This window comes from Fusarium venenatum (assembly GCF_020744135.1).
Source record: "Fusarium venenatum strain MPI-CAGE-CH-0201 chromosome Unknown EDB82scaffold_1, whole genome shotgun sequence".
Taxonomy (NCBI): Eukaryota; Fungi; Ascomycota; class Sordariomycetes; order Hypocreales; family Nectriaceae; genus Fusarium; species Fusarium venenatum.
In genome coordinates this window covers 9,201,643-9,217,797 of record NW_027072129.1, presented here as the reverse complement: position 1 = coordinate 9,217,797, position 16,155 = coordinate 9,201,643, and the positions used below count along the sequence as shown (strand labels likewise).

At 48.5% G+C, this 16,155-nt stretch overlaps 6 protein-coding genes across 6 annotated transcripts; 3 read left to right on the top strand and 3 right to left on the bottom strand.

Moving 5' to 3' along the window:
* On the top strand, positions 1 to 1,372 carry EDB82DRAFT_491330 (class II aldolase/adducin N-terminal). The gene is made up of 3 exons (XM_025738897.2): positions 1 to 595; positions 646 to 1,162; positions 1,216 to 1,372. The coding sequence occupies exons 1-3, from the start codon at positions 183 to 185 to the stop codon at positions 1,297 to 1,299; spliced, it is 1,014 nt and encodes a 337-aa protein (XP_025588205.1). The 5' UTR covers positions 1 to 182; the 3' UTR covers positions 1,300 to 1,372.
* On the bottom strand, positions 1,373 to 2,421 carry EDB82DRAFT_572622 (uncharacterized protein; the record flags this gene model as incomplete). Its single annotated transcript, XM_065609927.1, has 3 exons — positions 1,373 to 2,046; positions 2,220 to 2,369; positions 2,403 to 2,421. The coding sequence occupies 3 exons, from the start codon at positions 2,419 to 2,421 to the stop codon at positions 1,445 to 1,447; spliced, it is 771 nt and encodes a 256-aa protein (XP_065465880.1). The 3' UTR covers positions 1,373 to 1,444.
* Positions 2,422 to 2,857: 436 nt separating this feature from the next.
* On the bottom strand, positions 2,858 to 7,906 carry EDB82DRAFT_565365 (uncharacterized protein). Its single transcript, XM_065609802.1, has 5 exons — positions 6,376 to 7,906; positions 5,966 to 6,079; positions 5,808 to 5,878; positions 4,299 to 5,041; positions 2,858 to 4,250 (listed from the first exon to the last, which is right to left on the bottom strand). The coding sequence occupies exons 1-5, from the start codon at positions 7,511 to 7,513 to the stop codon at positions 3,152 to 3,154; spliced, it is 3,165 nt and encodes a 1,054-aa protein (XP_065465879.1). The 5' UTR covers positions 7,514 to 7,906; the 3' UTR covers positions 2,858 to 3,151.
* A 1,555-nt stretch (positions 7,907 to 9,461) lies between these two features.
* Positions 9,462 to 11,994, top strand: EDB82DRAFT_96702 (kinase-like domain-containing protein). Its single transcript, XM_025725001.2, has 3 exons — positions 9,462 to 9,798; positions 9,865 to 11,926; positions 11,982 to 11,994. Exon 2 carries the CDS (start codon positions 9,908 to 9,910, stop codon positions 11,774 to 11,776), a length of 1,869 nt encoding a protein of 622 aa, XP_025588208.1. The 5' UTR covers positions 9,462 to 9,798; positions 9,865 to 9,907; the 3' UTR covers positions 11,777 to 11,926; positions 11,982 to 11,994.
* A 163-nt stretch (positions 11,995 to 12,157) lies between these two features.
* EDB82DRAFT_521770 (uncharacterized protein) lies at positions 12,158 to 12,881 on the bottom strand (the record flags this gene model as incomplete). Its single annotated transcript, XM_025725012.1, has 2 exons — positions 12,158 to 12,690; positions 12,743 to 12,881. 2 exons carry the CDS (start codon positions 12,879 to 12,881, stop codon positions 12,158 to 12,160), a joined length of 672 nt encoding a protein of 223 aa, XP_025588209.1.
* Positions 12,882 to 14,109: 1,228 nt separating this feature from the next.
* Positions 14,110 to 15,856, top strand: EDB82DRAFT_96563 (mid region of cactin-domain-containing protein). The gene has a single exon (XM_025725023.2). The coding sequence runs from the start codon at positions 14,183 to 14,185 to the stop codon at positions 15,797 to 15,799; it is 1,617 nt and encodes a 538-aa protein (XP_025588210.1). The 5' UTR covers positions 14,110 to 14,182; the 3' UTR covers positions 15,800 to 15,856.
* The last annotated feature ends 299 nt before the right edge of the window (positions 15,857 to 16,155 follow it).

The following is a 16,155-nucleotide window of genomic DNA, read 5'->3' as shown; positions in this document are numbered from 1 at the left end:
ACCGGGCCGGTGCAGGTAGTGTTTGGGGGCATTGTGTCGGTCTCTGTCCCGGCCTCTGTGCACCAGTTCATATATGAAGGAAGCGTTGTTTCAACATGCAATTACATGCACCCAAGGTTTCCTTACATATGATTCAGGCTTGTAACTTAAATAAATCCCGTCAAGTTTAAAGTGACCTAACGATGCTCTCGTCAACACGTTTCCGAGCCGGCGCCCTCCGGCGACTCATCTCAAAGCAGCCATCTCACTCAATTAGCACTTCTACCGCCAAATCTCGCCTTATTACCCCATCAACGCAACTTACCACCAAGTCTCTCCCAAACTTCAGTTCTTCTGCGCCTCGCCCGGCGTCTTTTGCTACCAGCGCAGAAGGACCTGCGAAGCGGGTAAATACGAACTTTGCTGTGGTTGCAACAGGCGGAATTCCGTATCCCGGTATTCCCAAGATCGAGGACCCGTATAAGAAGCGTCAATGGCAGCTCGAGCATATGGCGGGCGCCTTTCGTGTGTTTGCCCGTATGGGATTCACTGAAGGAGCCGCGGGACATATCAGCGTGAGAGATCCTGTTGATCGTAATACATTTTGGATTAACCCGTCAGTACAACTTATTCCCCTTGTATCTATCGCTGTGTTGACTTTTGTAGAATGGGAGTTCACTTTGGTATGCTCAAAGCAAGTGACATGGTTCACATCAACGAAGATGGTCAAGTCATCGGCGGTAATCGTGTAGCCGTTAACGCAGCCGGTTTCACAATCCACTCAGCTATTCACAAAGCCAGGCCCGATATTGACGCTGCGTGCCACGCGCACTCTAAGTACGGCAAGGCATGGTCAACCTTCGGCAGGCCTCTAGACATGATCAGCCAAGACGCATGTATCTTTTACAAAGACCACAGCGTATACTCCGACTTTGGAGGCGTTGTCTTTGAAGATGATGAGGGTGCTCGCATAGCTCAAGCCCTGGGTCCTAAGAACCGATCAGTCATTCTTCAAAACCATGGCTTGTTGGCAGCTGGAGGAACAGTTGACGAAGCGGCGTATTTGTTCTCTCTCATGGAGAGGACGTGTGAGGTTCAACTCTTGGTTGAGAGTGCTAAGTTGCCTAGGAACACTATTGGTGATGAGGCAGCTGAGTATACTTATCGATATAATGCTGACCCGGTAAGTTACTATGCCTGTGAACTAGTGAATGTTTCCGCTGATTTGGTGAACAGGAAGCATTGTATACAGAGTTTCAACCTGACTTCGAATATGAAGTTTGGAAGTCTAATGGAGAGCTTCGGGCTGGAGTCAATTGAAACAGAAGGACAGCGCAATGGCTTCATACTAGTACGTAAATATAGACAATTATATCTTCCATATTCACAGTCAGGCCAACGTGTGTCTATTCCCGCTATAACATTTATCTGTCGACATCAAAATGAACTCCAGTATCTCCATCTCTCACAACTCGGAAAGTATTATGTCTCCTATAGGCATAATGACAGCAAAACCCTCTCCTACAGCTTCACTACCGGACGTTAAAGCCATCTCTAGATGTGGTTTTGACATACAACCTATTCCAGGTACTGCAAAATGAACTCTACCTTTCGCCTTCCAACCATCTACACCTACGAATTTTCTAGGTCCTGTAGTAGAGGAAACCGATTGAGTCCAGATTTTATCCTTCGGCTCGATTCTCAGTACCGGGTCCGGAATCGCCGTATACATAGAGAACACATCTCTCAAATGTGACAATATCGTATCTCTTCGTTCGTTCAGGTCCTTATTCCACAGTTCGCGACCTGTGTCACCTGCAACGATACATGCGAAAGCATACACTCCGTATTCATCAAACGAAGTATCGTAGGTTTCCCAGATCGGGCCTTTCGTGCTCTGAGAATATCTACTGAGCCCTTTTGCCCTCCACCAGGGCTCATTGTAGATCAGCACGGTTTGGATATAGAACCCTGACGCTTCATACTCCTGCGCCGGATGCTTGGAGTCGTCAACGGCAGGGCCAAAGTCGAGATGCGTATAGGGAGATTTTGAGGCAGATAATATGACTTTGAGGCATTCAAAGGTATCTCCAGTGGTCGTAGTCAAGACACACTTTGAGTCGGGCCTTTGATCGATGTGAACAACTCTCTGTGCGACCAAAATTGAACCATGTCCCAGGCGCTGCACCATGGCCTCTCTCATATGAGTGGTTTTCTAATTCTCATATGAGTGGTTCTACCGTTCAATTGACCTATCACATATAGAAAACCTGCAACGGTTTTGCATGCAAGGAAAAGGTCGGAAGCTGGAACGTCGGTAGCTGCGAGCCCAAAGAGCGTAGTGGTCCACGCATCTGCTAATTTCTGAACAGCAGGAGTAGGGGCATGGCCTGTAATAAAATTTTGAAAAGTCATCAAGATACCTTCAGGCCATTTCGACATGGTTTGAATATGTCTTGTGCGATCGATTCTCTGTGTGAGCATTTCCATGGTCTTAAGAATGCGTATATAAGAGCAACTTCATCGATCTCAAGAACTAAATCAGATTTATAATCAAGATAATTTAAAGGTTAAGTCACAAGGGGGATACAATCATGATCATATAACCCAAAGCCGCACATTATACTCTTGGCTCGCGTTTCCTCAGTCATCTCAAGCCCAAGATGGTGCACCAGCTTCCATGTCCGTGGGTGTTGGTCAGTGTTGACCCAGGCCTCTGGGTACTGTGCAGCTCGAGCTCTGTTTTGAAAGTTACTTCCGATTTTATCTCGAGCTTCAAGCACAACACATGAGATGTCTTCTCGTTGGAGATCGTAGGCGGCTTGAAGACCGCTAATGCTGGCACCGACGACTATGACTTGCGCTGAGTGTTTAGATTGTAGGATGACCCCATTGTAAGTATTTATTCTTTCCATCTTATTCTGAGTGATTTTGTAGAACTTATGGTATTGTTCTTCACTAAAGATCCAGAACTTGACTTTTTAGTCCCTACTATTGTAGCTTGATGAATCATCATCAACAACCTTGGGGGCAACAAAATAAGATCCAGAGCAGACTCCAACAGACTAGACTATATCCATTAGACCACTAATTCTGGTCATGAAAGACATTGCTGTTGCACAGACCCCAAAGCCGATCCGTATTCTCATCAAACCACCCAATCTTCTCATCCTTATAGCAACGTCTTTCTCCACCACTTCTCTTCCTCCTCCAGCCAAAGCCTCACATTCCTCGGCTGACTAAAACCATGGCCTTCAGAATCCACAACTATAAGTTCAACCTCACCGCCTGCCTTCTCGATAGCACTGGACATCTCCAGTGCCTGGTCCAGCGGCGTGATCTTGTCCGCACCACCATGCAGAAGCAGCAGTGGAGCCGTGATCTTGTGGGCTTCAAACAATGGACTTCTCTCATGGCATATCTTGTCCTTTTCGCTCTTATCAGTACCTGATGCTAGGACCAAATGGTCCGTATAGTCGGATTCCAACTTGTGCGTCGAGTCATCCAGACGCTTGATATCACTTACGCCCGAGAGACAAACCCCGCCAGCAAATGTCCTTGCATGACGAGTTAGGCTTCGTAGGGTGTTGTACCCTCCTGCACTGACACCGGTTATCCCAACTCCCCCTTCCTTTACTTGTCCAGTTTCTGTCAGATGATTTGCGAACTCGGCAGCATCGTCTGAATCCACTAGCCCCCAGTTTCCCCAGAGAGCGTTGCGGTATGCCTTTCCATGAGCGCAGGAGCCGTTATAGTTGAAGGCCAGAACGGCATAACCTCTCGAGGTAAAGTATTGGACTCGTGGTTTGAGGCCTGGGCCAAGGTATGATGTCGGGCCGCCGTGACTAATCATGATGAGAGGAGGAAGATGGCCTTCTGGTGCCTGGTAGTCTAGGTTGTGAGGCAGCCAGAGAAAGCCATGCAGTTCCCGTTCGGGCTCTCCCTTTGATAGAATAGATTTCAATACGGGCTTAGAACAGAATGACTCAGGGAAGCTGTCGTCTGTAGAACTTCGTAGTTCCTTGATTTGACTTGTACTTTCAACGTCAATCCGATATAATGCCTTGCCAGTAGTCTCGCCGGCTCCAATGACAAGAACTGAAGTATCACTCAGGCGAGCTACTGCGTCTAAATTGACTTCAGACAAGCGTCCAGTGTCACCAATGTCCTTCCAAGAATTGGACTCCAGGTCAATATGAATCATTCTGGTTTGCCCAAGAATGACCGGAGCGGCAACGAGGTATCGTCCAGACAAAGGTGCATAGGTGTGACTGAAGTCATTAGCTGCATTCTCAAATTGTAGATGTAAACTCTCTCACCATCCCTGGAACCACCGTAGTCCGCCAAACTCAGCATTATCCAGGCCCTTCACATCCACTTCATGTTGTTCATCGCTACCTGGGAGGATACGGAACAAGCGACGGTAGTTACCAATTTCTTTACCAAAGAACAGGGAACCATCTGGACCCCATCTAGGCTCTGCGACTCCTTCGCGATCCTTGCCTGCGATGAGACGAATGTCAGATATAGAACCTTGGTCATGCCATGTTGCAGTATAAAGTCTTGCTGCGTCAAAAGGCAGCTCAGGGTGGTTCCACTCCAGCCACGCAAGTTTTGATCCATCGGGACTGAACGAAGGTTCGTAGTAGAAATCAGCAGTGTCGAGTATCCTCTTTACCTTGTCTGTTGTTCGAGTGTTGATCGCCACGATATAATTGCGAACGCCATCTGGGGTATCGTGCTCATGGTCTTCTTGGTTGGCGACTACCCAGTCACACTTCGGGTTGGCCTCAAAGTTGGAGTATCTCAGATTTGGGCCTCCGGTCAGCTTGAACCCTTCCGTGCTGTCAGGGTTGACAATGTGAACAGTGTTGTCTTTGTTGGAAAAGATGATGCGATCATCCGGTAGAATGGCATAGGGTGAACCGCCATACTCATAAACGGAGTTCTTGGCGTTGTACTCTGCCGGAAGGACATCTCTTCTTCCATCCTTGAGGATCTCTACAACCGTTGTACTCCCGTCTTCGCGACTTTCAGTGTAGAAGGCCCTTCCCGATTCCAGCTTCGCCCATTAGTGACTTCCCTGACCAAGAACGAGAGTGCATACATTAACTCGTGGTGCAGAGAGTGATCTTGTCTTGGATACTATAGAATCCACTGAGATGGGCGACTCCCAGTCCCCGTAGGGAGCTATTTTCTTAGACGCCATGACTGGAGTTGAAGTTGTTGCTGAGACGAGGTTCAGTCATAAGTGCGGGGGCTGGAGCATAAGGATGTTATTGGCATGAACCGCTGCATTCAATAAATACTTACTGTCCACCCGATCGGGTGCTTACTCTCATCATTATTCATACTCTAATACGCGAGAAATGAAAATATGCAACGACTTTAGTCAGTAGTTTATGTTCTAAGAAGATACTGGAAGATAAACGTGAGGGTTATGGTAATGTTTGCTTCTTGCTCTCAGTGACATGCTCCACTCTCATCCAGAACAAGCATTGTTATCTCCAAACAGTCACTAAACAAATATTCATTTGCTACAGCTCCGAGGAGAAGTCAGTGTAATCCTATGGGAATACTCTTAGGTGACACAAACCGCTCAGATCATGTCACTCACGATGAACCAGTAGTCGAACAAAGGATGGGCAACGCCAACGTATCAATATTTCCTATGTTCTAATAATTTATTACATATTGAAGGCTGAGACATATACTGTAAAAACACAATGTTGGCATTTCAAACTTGGACTCGTTATCTTTTTATAAGGGCGACTTTGTCCTTCTATAATCTATATCGTACAATACAAGCCATGCATACACAAACTTACCGTGTCGTCGCAGCAAACTTCGCGTGGCGTCCCTGACAGCCGTCGACACCAGGAACGGCATGCAAGGTACGCTTCGATCCCGTCGATAATCGTCAAGAAATTCATCCAAAGTAGGTCCTGGTCTACGTCATGAATCCATGTGGTGTACTGCGCAGTACTGTATTGCTTGCAAGGGAGTCGTGGTATGTACCTCGTGATGTTGCGCCGTCGCATGTCAACACCAAAGCCACATGACCCACGTGCCGTGATACATGCGACGGTCACGTCAAATGCTGCAGGTACATCAGGCGCGGCATAGTGCTCAGTAAGTGTGCTAAAACAAGGCATTCTCACCTAAGAATGACCACCAGAGCCTCTTTGTCAGGGTCATATATATAGCAGAGTGACCATGTTGAGAGTGGAAGTAGCAAGAAATGATTACAAAAACAGTTAAAAGTCATAAGATACAGGTATCTATCGCTTGCTTCAAGTATATACAAAGCACCCTGCCTCCCCAATCGCTAATCCAACCTTCTCCTAATTACCGGCCGTTTCCTTTGGCTATCGTGCATAGGTTTTTGAATCTTACTCAGTGATTCTTCGGGGCTCCGGCGTATGTCCTTCTGGACTGCGCTTTCTCGGCGGTAGGTGTGGCTTTTTGGCGAAGGGGAAGTTGAACGACGAGGAGACGGGATTCTCCAGGCCGCGACGGACTTGTACTCAATATAGCAGGACGCGATAGTCTCCTGTCGAGGAGTTGGTGTGTCATCGGACTCCGGGGTATCGTTACAGAAATCGAAAGCGTCGCTAGCATCTTCAGGAAATTGAGCAGTAGGAAATTCATCCTCATCTTCTAGATCTTCGTCATACTCTTGGAGCTGCTCCCCTTCATCCATGGTGTCCAGTGACGACTGGCTCTCTGCACAATCCGAATCCGAAATGACGGCCTCGTCATTATCATCGGACTGTGAGGTCTCATCGTCGTCGTGAACGAGTAATCGAGGCAAGTCAGGAAGAAAAGGCCCCGACACGGACCCAGAAAACGACATGGAGCGAGAAGGGGGGTTAGAGGAGTATCGGTGCGACTCCATAGGAGACGAAGCCGAAGACTCATCTGAGTGCGCAACCTCGGAGTGGGGCGGCGAAGGAGGCGCCTGCACGATAGAAGATGACCGCATGTCTGTGTGGATAGACAGGGGGGACTTCTTCTTCATGACAGGCTCATCGTCGTAGAAACTCGAAACACCGTCGACGCTGCTGGCCGTAGTGCTCTCAGTCTTGACGCTGTTAGCCTCAGAATAGGAGGAGGAAGCAATAGAAATGGTGTCGTGATCGCGTTCGCGATCATGACGATCGATGTAGTTGGCAGGAAGGTAGCTTGCAAAATAACGGACAATCGAGTCAAAGGATTTGGTGCGGAAAAGTTGAAGAGCATGCTGCCAGTGCTCCGAGTCCATCAACTTGGGGTTGGCGATGATCTCAACGGCGAGAGATTCCAGGGAGTCGTGTAACTCGTAGAGCCGTTGTTGCTTTCGCTCAGCCATCAAGCGGTGGAACTCGTCGACGGTATCGGCATCGTGGGAAATTTCGTAAACGTCATGATGAAAGGCTTCGGGGTCTTGGAGATTGAAGGTAAAGGTGTTGTATTGTTGGTGGAGGTTGGTATAGAGGTCATCCCTCTTCATGCCGAATTTCCAGGCAGGCCAGGCTACGTCTGGATCGTCCATGTCGAGGTCACGGTCGGAAGAAAAGAATGGATTATGGTTATGGTTATGGTGGTAGATCGAGGGTCGAGAAACAGTAGAGAGTGTCCAGTAAGGGTGCCCAGGGTGTAACGCGTAAAAAGCTCGTGGGAGCGTCAAAATCTATATCATAGCCATTGCGACAAAATCTTCAAAAAAATGTTCAGCAGTCAAGAAGTGATGACACTGAAATGAAGCAAGTAAAAAGTGCTTGGAGGGCTCTTCTGTGGGGTTTTGGTGTTGTTTTTTTTTGTTTTTGGGCGAAGATCGTGTGTATTTTGGAGTCGGGCGTGACGAGAAACAGAATCCAGCAAGTCCTGGGGGAAAGAGCCATACCCATATCTCAGGGTGCGCTTGGCCCCCAGCAACCTAAAGGCCACCCGTGCAGCCCAAGATGCCTGAGGCAGAAGACGATGAAGGCTAGGATTGGTTGTCAGCCCCGAAACCCCGGGAGCACGAGATGCTTCTGCATATTTAATAGCCAATTAAAATACTTTAAAGGCAGCGAGTGGGACGAGCTTATGCATTCTCTTCAACTAGCTGCATGATGGCGTCCACTAACATCAGAGCCCATCACACCCTTTGATGCCTTCATTTGTGAAAATGCGGCAGATTTGTTTGAGCTCTTCCGTCGTCGGCCTTCCAAGGGATTCCATCAAAAACGTTTGTCTATCACACGAAACTTAAAACACCATCACCAACTCTCAGTTTAATTAATTTTGCACCATGGTAATAAATTAATTAAATTAATAGTAGCTACCACAATCTCTGAATTAACTTGAACGTACATTTTGACTCATTTTCTACACTGATAACAACTCCCAGCTGACCAACTGCCTTCATTGCTTCGTCACGAGGACTACAAGAGGCGAAATTTCACAAAATCACCATTAGACTCCGTCCCGATGAGACAATGACTGACCTCGTAAATAATGTCTCTGCTCTTCAGTACTGTGACAATCTCACGTTACTCTATGGCAATCGCTGCCCTGCTTTATATAGCCTGCTGCTTTCCTGATCTCGATAGCAGTTCAGTCATGCTGAGTGAGGTCCTCTCTTCAACTGCTTCAGTGTCGTCATAGTAGATCCCGCCTGAGCAGTGTAAGAGAAACCACAGTTGAGGGCCACTGTGTTCTGGGGGGTTCTATCTTTCCACGTACCGTGTTCGCCTTTTGATTGACATCGTGCAGTCAAAGGGCTTACTATCGTAGAGAAGGGATGATCAATCCGGTTTGTTATCAAGATTGTCATAAGATGTCAGATGGAAGAATCTGAGAAGGTATCTGTATACACAATTTGGCAGTTGGTGTACATCGCACCTATTCTTAGGTGGAATCAACAGCTTCACAGCCACAATCGTGGCTATAACGTTCTGTGTCCTCTTCCCCTCGAATCTGCCTTGCTTGTCAATCTCATCCAGCCCTACCCGCTTGATGGAGCCCCCCAAGTCCTAGGGGAGTCCACAGTCCAAAAGCTCCCTCCCAGTGCCCAGTGAAGAGGTTCCAGAGCAGGCTACAACCACAAGCTGCTCAATGCCGTTCGCTTCTCTTCGCTTCGTACCGTTCGTCCCGCTCCCGCTTCTTGTTAAATCGGCCACTTCTTTTCTTTCTCCATTCTTGGCTCATGGTACCAAGCGACAAGATAGGTATGACTCGACCCCGATTCAGTCCTGTTCCTCGTGGAGTCTGAGACGCTATCAGCAGGCCTGTCTTGAGCTTGTTCCCTGACCTGGACTGAAAACTGAAAGTCGTCCTTTCAACCCTCCTAGAGGAGGAAACTCCAGCGTGTCCTGTCCTTCTGATATACCCCATTCATCCTATAAACCTGCCCCGTATAAGCCCAAACTTGTCTTGCGTGTCTTGGTTCCTGCATTTACATCTAATTACCTACATACATACTTATCTGACATCTTTCTACCTACCTGCTTTTTCTTACCAAGCAAGGGCCTACATATAGTACCTTGTCTAGCCACAGCCCACTTCCCCAGCTGCTCTCTCTGCTATTAAACCCTTCCATCACCCCTCGTCAGGTTGCCTAGAGTGCATCGCCTCACAAGTGCATTTTGTCCCATATCAATTTGCCTGTCTCAGCCCCTCTTACTCATACTTTCAACGTCCTTCAATATTTTTTCAGCCTGGCGCAACATCGCATCAATACGCAACATTACGCCGTTTGATCGATTGTTCGCGTAACAACCACGCAACTCAATTAATTCTAAACGTTTTTGTTGAGCCTTCCATTCGTCAACGTCTGGTTGGTTCAGGTCAAAGGTACCTACTCAACTCAATTCACTTTTTCTAGCCTCACTCGCCAGGCTGCCATCGTCTTACATTCAGGTTGCTTACCAACGTCGAATGGCAAACAGACATAGCCAACCTTATGGCAGAACCAAGGCTCGGGCTCTCTGAGGCTATCTCAGAGGAGCGCACCGAGCCATTCTCACAATCCGAGATTGACGCCCGCTTTAGGGGCATTCGCGTTGAGGAGCCTGTCCCTACGACTACCTCTTCCGCTGTTTCATTAGACGAGCTTCACGTTGAGGATCACCACCACAAACAAGGCATCCGCATCCTCTTCCGCCCTTTGGCCAGCTTCCCTAACTCGCGCGCAGTGAGTCCTGGCAGTGAAAGTTGCCAGTGGCTCGCTCTCCGCGCCGAGGTTGCTTCTCCAGAGCAGCCTGAGCACAAAGTTCTCGCTGTGACTCAGACCTCAAAGGATATAAAATTCTCCGTCCGTATACCCGGTGAGACTCAGGATGCTTCTCCGAGACCCCCTCTCTGGTGTGAGCTATACTATGATCCCGCTAGTGACAAGGTCATTTTTTTGAATAAGTCAGACGTACCGATTTCTCTATCAAGCGTTGTCCAGACGCCGCTGCCAAGTCCCGTCAGTGCTGCTCACATCATCAATCCTGGATCTGCCAAGGCTCTGAAACCCGGAACCTGGCGCATCACTGTTCGAGACATCGATGTTATTGATTTCCGAGTACTCGAGAAGCGACCAGTGACGATTTTTCAACCAAGGCAACCTACAATCCCCGAGGACGTTCCACCAACCTCGAGCACCCCCACCATTAACTCGAGTGGGAAGCGAGCTCTGACTCCGGAGTATGACAAAAAGAGGGTGAAACGTCGTATCTCAGAACCAGACACACCCGGTGACGACGGTGTTATTATGTTTCTGAGACCTTCTGCTGATCCCCTGGTTTTCTCTCTACCAAACGGCCGTGAAAGCAAAGAGCTGTCCACTGTGAACGGACATGCTTTGCTAGACGCCGAGAAGGGCGACACTGTTGCAATTCCAAGTGTCTGTGAGCTCGATGAGTATCAGCTTACTAAAAGGGAGCCGATTGCGTCAACGTCATTGTCTGCGGTGTACACAGCCACACACTCCCATGTACCAGACAACATCGTCACAGTCAAGGTGTTGAAAACGCGCGTTGCCAACTCCAATGACAAGTCACTGCTCCACGAGCGGAACGTGATCCGCCAGGCCGATATGTGGCTTCGTGAGTGCAGGAGTCAGGAAGACCTGCAGCACAAGTCCATCGTCCGCTACTACGGCGGTGATGCGCGTTTCCTGTCCCTTTACATGGAGCACATTGATGCCAAGGACCTCACTGCAGCGCCTCGTTGGAGAAACAAAGCCAATGACGAGTTCTTGGGCGATAGAAACGACGCTACCAGGATTTTGGGCGACATTGCCGGCGCCCTCAACTACATCCACGGCCGCAAGTTGGTGCACAACGACATAAAGCCCGCTAATATCCTTTATTCGCCAGAGCGAGGTGCTGTCCTCTGTGATTTTGGACTTTCAACGCTGGCCGCCAATTCACCGACGACTGGAGGAACACCGTACTACATCCCGCCGGAATTCATTGGGCGGAAGCAGCGCGGACCTGCGTCTGACACTTGGGCACTTGGTGTCACCATGCTCTATGTGCTGCGCAAAATCTCATTTCCCGACTCTCGTGCTCGTCGACAACATCCCCGACCTCTGTATTGGTTAATCGCTGGTGTGAACAGTCCAAACACGCCTCACAAGCAGCATGGAAATGGCCAGCCAGCCATTGTACAGATGCGAGATTGGCTCACCGAGGTATTCGATGCTAGAGAGGGGCTCAATCCCAAGGACCGGCTCGAGCGGATCGTAAAGGAGATGTTATACCCCAACCCCAACCATCGCATCACCATGGCCAAGGTGTTGCAAGAGTTGGCCACTGATCAAGTTGCTGTTGCTGCGGGATGAGTCTCGCGCAGGAGCAACAGTTCGATATCTGTTTTGTGCCTGAACGGCGTTCGCATAAATAATTACGTTGTTCTTTTTTTGGCTTCCAGGGCCGGAGTTTGGTTTTACTTATGTTTCAGTGTTACATGTCGGAGATATATGAGTAGTAGGGTAAGTCTACATACACCCTGATATCTGGAGAGTCAAGTGTCGCTAACCAACTCAGATTGGATATACCCAGTTGATGATTTTAGACGTTATATATGTTTTCTATTTTAGCACACGGTATAATTGGCTGGTTGTGCTTGTTCAACCTGTAATTTAGATTTGAGGGGCGACTTAGTCGGTCATGACTATCAATTATGCTTCATCATATTTGTATCGAGCCCACGGGCATGCTATCTATAGGCTGAATCCCATTGCAAACACGGCTGCAAGACCCACGACAGAGGTCAAAGCCATCGTGTTAACACCAACCATTCCTGCTCCGTTGCCACTGTCGCCACCCTCCTCCCCTGAGGACGAGGAGTTGGAAGCGCTATCCTCAGTTCCATTACCATCCTGCTGCTTGATCATGACATAGTCGACATCGCCAGTCTTGTTGCTGGGTCCCTTTGCATTCTCCTTGAAGCGGATATCGGCACAGTTGTAGAGCGCACTGCCGCTTTCACCGACAGTCACAACCTGGATACTGGCAAAGTCTCCGTCCGAGACCTTGACGCTTGAGGGAAGGGCAAGCTCTTCAATGAAAAGAGTACCAGCGTTGGTGGCGTTGAGGAACTCGGGTGTAAGGGAGATGTTGAAGTTGGTGGTGTTCTCGCCGAGGCCGAGGTTGACAAAGACGTAGGACCATTCGTGGTGAAGGTCGAGTGTAAGAGAACCACCCTCGAGGGGCCAGTCGGTCAGGTTCTTCTTATTGTAGTCAACGCCAGCACCTGATGTTTGTTAGTAGAGGAAAATACAAGCTCAGCATGCAGTTATACGTACAGGGATAAGTCCACTGGTTGTAGCGGTCCTCATTCTCTTCGGAGAGGGTATCAGCTCGCCATGTGGGGAAGACAAGCCCGAAGTGAGCAGAGACAGCTTGGACGGTAGCCAGGCCGAGGAGGGTCTTGGAGGCGATCATCTTGGAGGATTGAGTAGACGAGTATTGTGGGCGAGAGGATGAGGAACGGCGAATGGGAATGCCACAGGTGCACCAGTCGACTTTATAGACATGAGGAAGCCTGCATTTCTTCCCTACGTGCGTTCAGCAATGTCCAACCAAAGTTTAGCTCGTCCTCAATTGACTCTAGATCTAGAAGCTGCTCAGGACCGAGCTGTTATTGGCTTGGCGTGAGGCAGTTTCGCAGGGTTGTGAGTGATTCTGCAGGATACATTCCGGCCCCACCTCCGGACATTCGGGGGTTGGTGTGAATATCGACGGGGTGGGTGTCCGGTACAGGACGGGTCTTGATCGGAGTCCATTGTATGGATCCATGGATACTACTATCAATCCACTCATTTGGCTTTTCAATGTTTGTTATATGGGTCTTTGTGTATCCTCATATTGGTGGTATAATACTTGAGATGGACATTCTGGATAGAGTTATCCCGAAGCACTTTCAATATTCTCACATACCAATTATTACATTCGTCCTAAAAGGGTGAGCTTATGCGGGGATGGCTGAACAAGAGCGAGTTTGAGACGATATAAACTTGCTCAAATAAACGCAATGATCCCAGTTCGGAAGGCGGCCCAGAACACCGTGCCATAAATAACGACAAGGGATCAGTCAGCTCACTTCTTATGCTCTTGAATTAAGTTTTTAACGTTTAGTGGCGCGAATAGCGGTATGCGGTTAAGAGCTCTGCTAGGTCAAGTTCAATATTCGGGTTGGTGTCGCGAGAAATCATGCAGGGTAAGCCAAGAAGCAAATTGGCAGATTGATTGAGTGATCGTAAAGTTGGAATGTTTCTGTCTGTTAAATTAAACTCGAAATTCTATTTTATTTCTTGAATACCATCCCATACATGACTATATCCAAGTACATAAGTTCTGTGTTATGCTTATAGAACTGTTACAATCTGTTCTGAAGTTCTGATAGTTTGTTGCGAGGAATGATGGCGTTGAGAACCGTTAAAACGCAGAAGCACAACAAGGCACCACGCATCCGGTATACGAGACCTCACAAAGTCTTGAGATGCATCAAACAATATAATTCACTTCCAAGGACATTTGATGCCTTAATGGTTAGTAATTTGATATCTGCACAAGAGTGAGATGCTATTTACCAGTGACGTCACGTGCGCGACTGCTCCTATCTGATAAGATTTCTCGAACGCGATATCCACTTTTTATCGATAAGATTGATGCTTCATCAATACTTTAATCTATTGTTTAGATCCCTTTTATTACAGCATCAACGATCGATCATTGTCATCATTATGGATCCCGGACGCAAGGCAATGCTCGCGGGACGAAGATCCCCAACCCGTCGAGACGTCACTTCACCCCGACATGACCCTGCCAACAGAATCACCAAATCGACAAAACCAACTGCCTCAAAGGTCAACCCTAAATACTTGACCCAAGATGAGCAGTCACGTCAATTCGTCGCCGACGAGGACAAATTCGTACTGAAGCAGTCCAAGAAGAAGGCAAACATTCGTATTCGAGAAGGCCGTGCCAAACCTATCGACTACTTAGCCTTCAACTTGCGATACATTGATACCGACCGCGACGTATTTGACGACGACGACGCCGATGCCGATATCGATGTTCCTGCACCTGGAGATGTTATCGCGTCACTGGATAGTGAGCAGATTGCCGAACTAGACTCTGACATCGCTTCTTATCATGTACTCGAGACCAATGCCACCAATCGCGAATACTGGAGGGCGCTTCAAACCATCTGCGCAGACAGGAAGGCGAAGCTAGACCCGCACGGTCATGAAAGAAGGGTTGTCAGCAGTGTTTCGGACGATATTGACAAGATTCTCGCCCCCAAGACGCACGACCAGTTGGAAGCCCTGGAAAAGCAGATCAAGGCCAAATTACAATCGAACGAGGACATTGACACGGATTATTGGGAACAACTGCTTAAAAGCTTGAGAGTCTGGAAAGCTCGTGCCAAGTTAAGCCAGGTATACGAGACAATCAAGGAGATCCGTCTCAAACAGCTCAAGGAGCGCGACCCAGCCAAGGCAAAGGCGTTGGGCCAGCCAACCTCAGCCCCCAAGATGACATCCGCCTCACGGCCTCTGGTCCCAGTCTCAGCTCCTCCAGATCCAACATCAGCGCAGGCGGGTGTTTCATCCTCAAGCCATGCAGAGAACCCCGCCCCCCCTGGCACCGAACGCTTTTCTCAGGCCGACGAGGATTTCTCCCAGGCTACCAAAGCACTGTATGATCGCGAGGTTGCTCGAGGTGTCGACGAGAACGAAGAGATATTCACAAGTGAAGAAGCTGTCACTTCTTCCCAGCCGCAGTGGGCAGACAAGTACAGACCTCGAAAACCCCGGTATTTCAACCGTGTGCAGATGGGCTATGATTGGAACAAGTACAACCAGACTCATTACGATCATGATAATCCGCCACCCAAAGTTGTACAGGGTTACAAATTCAACATTTTCTATCCAGAACTCATCGACAAGACAAAAGCACCAACCTTCAAGATCAGTCGGGAACACGGCCGGAGACGAGGAGAATCGTTTGCTGCTGCCGGCGAGGAGGACACGTGCCTAATCAGGTTCATTGCAGGTCCCCCATATGAGGATATTGCGTTTCGCATTGTCGATCGGGAATGGGACTACAGCGCCAAGAAAGATCGAGGCTTCAAAAGCTCTTTTGACAAGGTATATTTATCCCCTCTCATCGCACTTCACGTGGCAAGGTTGCTCATGCACTGGCCCTTTGAACTCATACTGTGGCAATGTCCTTGGCCGTTGGGCGAGATGCACTTTATGCAGCCTAGAACAGCCCACGTTTATGGCAGCCGTTTCAAGCATCGTACCTGCAAACGCCATGCCCTCCACTACACCCTCAAGAACCCACGAAACTAACCATGTTCGCTCAATAGGGTATCTTGCAGCTGCACTTTCAGTTCAAGAAGGTATGATTAAAAATAAGTCTGTTGGCCTATTCAGATCGATCATGCTGACACGATGCTTCTAGATCTATTACAGGAAGTAGGTTCGGGTATCTAGTACCCGCCGCTCTCTTGTCATGAATTGTCCCGGGCCTCGCCTATTTGAGCAAACCTGGATTATCGACAAATCCAAAGAAGAGGAATCCCGATGATGCATTCCGCTTCCCGTCATGCTTGAATGCAGGAAAGCAAAAAGATAATCGGTTTTCAGGCGGGTTTGGAGCCAAACCACCCGGTCCCATAATGCTTGCGTCACGATGGCTGTTAATA